The 4543-nt window shown below is 43.3% G+C and overlaps 1 protein-coding gene across 1 annotated transcript in view; it reads left to right on the plus strand.

The window, feature by feature from the left end:
• The window catches only part of LOC111865115 (5'-3' exoribonuclease 1), a 51480-nt gene that overhangs the window by 6630 nt on the left and 40307 nt on the right, over positions 1 to 4543 (plus strand). Inside the window, exons 6-7 of the mRNA XM_023852850.2 lie at positions 636 to 756; positions 1645 to 1805. Of these exons, the coding sequence (XP_023708618.1) occupies positions 636 to 756; positions 1645 to 1805 (282 nt within the window). The remainder of the gene's footprint in view (positions 1 to 635; positions 757 to 1644; positions 1806 to 4543) is intronic.

Consider the following 4543-nt stretch of genomic DNA (forward strand, 5'->3'; position numbering starts at 1 on the left):
GTTTTCTCCGAGTACTTCGGTTTCCCCTGCCAAGCTTCATTCCACCAATTGCTCCACAATCACCCTCACCTATCATCTGGGGCTGGTACAATAGGCCAGAAGTGGCCGCAGTACAAGGGACTTAGTCCCACCCCACTAGCAATAAAAAAAATAGTTTTAGCTCTTGCTTGGGGGGTTTGTTACCGGAAGAGCTCATATGGTGTAGTGACTTGGCTCCATTCAGGGCAATGGAGGAATTAGTTCAGTTTTCTCCAGGAACAAGAGATCTTTCTTTTTTCCGTAGCAGCTAGACCACCTCTTGGGTCCACCCAGCCACTTATCCAGTGAATACCAGTGACTCTTTCCCCAAGGATTAAGCATCTGGGTGTCAGGCTCATTATTCACCTCCATCTAGTACTGAGGTTAATGTACGGATCTGGTTTATATATTTAATAAGATACCAAGGACATATATTTTGTTATTCTATGTAATGTGATGTCTGTTATGCTGTTAGCTTTGAAACATTAGATTTGTATCTGCAGTTAATGGTCAGCAGGGCCAATGAGGCATGTAGAATTGCAAAGATTGCATTTGAAAATTTCCTGTTCTGTATTTATGACAAACATAATTATTGTTTTTTTTTTTTTAATTTATAGGTTCTGATGGGGTTTCTTGTGGGAAATGACTTCATCCCACCTCTTCCTGACATGCACATTATCAATGGAGCACTGCCTACTCTGTATGAGGCATACATTGATGTGTTACCAACACTTGGTGGTGAGTTACATGAACTAGAACCTATGAATCTGGCATACTTCCCATTTTTTTTAAATTTTATTGAAGTTTAAGCAGCGCCTACACGAGTGCACAAAATGCGTCTGTTATAACGAACGTTGTGACGTCCATTGTAGAAATAAACAAGAGAGGCGAATGCTACGCTTTCTTCTGGCTCCATTGCAGACAAAAAACTATGCCCCTCATTCTGCAGCTGTGTGGTGTCCGCAGCAAAGTACGTTTGTTACAATGGACGCATTTTGTGTGCTCATATAGACGCTGCGTCGCACTGTAAAGTATGACTTTTATCTGAATAACGGAAATGAATGCTATTTATTGTTAAAATCATACCAAAACATATAAATATATTCTGTGAGAAGCAGGCTTATATGATCACCATGCTGTCTGTGTGTGTCTCCCCCGCCTTATCTACTTTTGAATGGCTTAACCAGTCTTTATGAAACATGGTATGCATATCATAGCACCTGAGCCCATTTCAGCAATTTACTTCATAAATCCCTCCCACCACTTTGTGTTATATGTGTATCCCCTTATTTTGCTAGGCAGTTATTAGGTAGAAACGTTACTACAGCAATGAATACACACAAAACAATAGAAGAATTGTTAGACATGTTATTTTCTATATGGCCCATATTGTATAAAAGGAAAGTAAGCAGTAATTTCTTCCCAGAACTTTTTGTTTAATACTATATGTAGTACCCACTGTACATCAAGAGGTTGAGTGTCTGTGAGTTGTATTGAAAGCACTGAAAGTTGATATACTGTCCATATATACTTTGTAGGCTTGTGGGCCTGTGCCTGTCATACTGGTAAGCCTGCAGATTACACACAGAATCACACTGTCTGTAGTTCTCATGTTGTGTGGTGCAGGTTATGTGAATGAAGGTGGAACTCTCAATTTGGAACGCTTCAAGAAGTACATGGAAAGGTTGTCTGCATTTGACTTTGAACAGTTCAGGGAAACATATGCTGACCTCAAGTATTTTCAAGGCAAAACTGGAAGACGTCTGGGAAGTAAGGAACGCCATAGTGTGAGTAGCTATGATTCATATCCAGTTGTACCTTAATAATGCGGTACCATTGAACCGAACCATGTACTTGATGTACTTACTAACTTACTCTCTGGCTTTATGGTCCTCAATGAGGTCGCCTCTGTGGTCTAGTGGTCAGAGTTCCTCATTACAGATCCTGAGGTCCCAGGTTCGATTCCCGGCGCTACCAGATTTTCTGAGAAGTAGTGGGTCTGGAGCATGGTCCACTCAGCCTCGTGAAGATAATTGAGGAGCTGTTTCAAGGAAATAGCGGCTCCGGTCTAGAAAACTGAGATTAACGGCCTTGGGGATCCGTTGCGCTGAGCACGTGACACCCTCTACCCAAAAAAGTTGGCACTAACTTCACTGACAAGTGGTGGTCTCTCGGTCGGTATAGTTTGCTTGCAGACTGCAGACCACGGAGTTTGTTTCCGTGTTTTTTTGGTCCTTGGTGAAACTTGTCTTTCTTTAAAGCAGCTGTCCATTCTTGTCCCTTATACGTGGTGTGTTCAAAAAGTATCGAACATTCTTTTTCCCTACATAAACCAATGAAGCGTGGGAGGCTCCCTTCGGTGGAGATGTGGAGGGGACATTCATGTGCAGTTGTGAAGTTTTTCCCGCCCGCAGAAAGCGTCAGTTGCTGGCAGTCGTCCTATGAGTGAGGATGTGTAGTGAGCGCTTGTCGGATTCCAGTAAGGTGTAAAATGATGGAACAACATGAGCAGCGATATTGCATCAAATTTTGCCAAAAGCTTGGCGATACCCAAGTGGAAACCATTTGCAAGATTCAACAGGCTTTACGGGACGATGCCATGAGCAACTAATGGATAAAGGAGTGGTACAACCACTTCAAAGATGGCCGCACATCAGTGAACAGCGAACCGCGTTCAGGCAGACCCTCAACAAGCTTGAATGAGAATATCATTGAGCAAGTGCGAACTTTGGTCATGGAGGACCATCGTATCACAGTCCGAAAACTTGCGAACGAGATAGGGGTAAGCATTGGATCGGTACTTTCAATTTTGACCGAGGATTTTGGGCATGAGGACAGTGTCCGCAAAATTCATACTGAAACTGCTAACAATGGAGCAGAAGCAATGCCATCTGGAAATTGCACAGGACATGCCGGACAATGCAAACAGTAAACCCAACTTTCTGAACACTGTGATCACAGGCGATGAGTCATGGGTTTATGGGTACGACTCAGAAACCAAGATGCAGTCATCACAGTGGAAACATCCAACATCCCCGAGGCCAAAAAAAACACAGCAGGTCCGCAGCAATGTCAAGGTCATGTTGGCTGTTTTCTTTGACTCCTGTGGGGTCGTGCATCAGGAGTACGCACCACAAGGCCAAACCATCACAAAGGAATACTACCAGGAGGTCCTTTGTCGCCTTCATGATGCTGTGCGGCGCAAATGACCGGATCTGTGGGCAGCAAAAACTTGGCAGCTCCATCATGATAATGCACCCACCCATCTGCGCATCTGATTCAGACTTTCATTGTCAAACACAACATCCCTGTGGTTTGTCAGGCTCTCTACTCCCCCGACATGGCTCTGTGTGACTTTTGGCTATTTCTCAAGNGCCACCAATTCTGCACATCTGATTCAGATTTTCGGCACCAAACACAACATCCCTGTGGTTCGTCAGGCTTCGTTACTCCCCCAACATGGCTCCGTGTGACTTTTGGCTATTTCTCAAGCTGAAAATGCCGCTGAAAGGAACCCAATTTGAGTCAAGAGAAGACATCATGCAGAATGCGACAGCCTGGCTGATCACCATTCCAGAAAACGCGTTCCAGAAGTGTTTCCAACAATGGCGGAAGCGCTAGGAGAAGTGTGTGCATTACCAAGGAGACTACTTTGAAGGGGATTAGGGTTTTGTACCTCCAAATCAATAAATGCCTTTCTGCCGACCAAAGGTTCGATACTTTTTTAACACACCACCTATACTGCCTCAGATCTGCTCCCGTGTTTACTCTTAGTTTAACTGTATCTATTGTTCACAACTGAGAATGAACGCCTTCCAATTAATGAACTGTAGTTAACATTTCGAACTGAGTATCCTGACTGTTTTCTTCAGTAACTCTAGATATACTAGCATACTGAGGACCTTCATATTATNTTTGGCAGTAGAGATTACTCTATTAAACTGTTATTTGTAGTAGGCAGTGCTCTTAATCAAGGGTTAAGTTTTTATTAATGAAAAGTTTCAGAACCTTTTTCATCTCCAGTCTATCATCCGTGTTTCCCGCTATGCAGTCTCATGGAGTCCTGTATGACCCTGAACCTGAGACCTCATCCATTGACCCTGCTGAGGAAAGTGAGCATCTGCAATTAACCGAGCACCTGAAGTGCACTTATCCTTTGTGGACACAGTCCACTGATGCCCAACTAAAAATTACAAGCACATACCTGTCAGTACAATGGAACTGTGGAGAGTTACATGCTAATTGATGGCAGTAAGTGTGACGTACCAGTGTTTAAGAATTAGTTTTAACATGAAATATTTCTGTTGTTTGAAGCCATTGGAGAAATTGTAATGGGATTTTCCTGCAATTTTAGTGATAACCATGCCAAAAACTAGGAAGCATGTTGTAAGTTTTATGGTGATGATTTTTTTTTAAATTCGCTTAGTGGGGAGTGGAGTCCATCTGGCTCCACTTGGCACGGCGGCCACTGATTGGCCTATTGTAGCCTGCCCTGGGTGATTATGCTGATGGAGAATTTTGTGGA

This window comes from Cryptotermes secundus, unplaced genomic scaffold, assembly GCF_002891405.2.
Source record: "Cryptotermes secundus unplaced genomic scaffold, Csec_1.0 scaffold2, whole genome shotgun sequence".
Lineage (NCBI taxonomy): Eukaryota > Metazoa > Arthropoda > Insecta > Blattodea > Kalotermitidae > Cryptotermes > Cryptotermes secundus.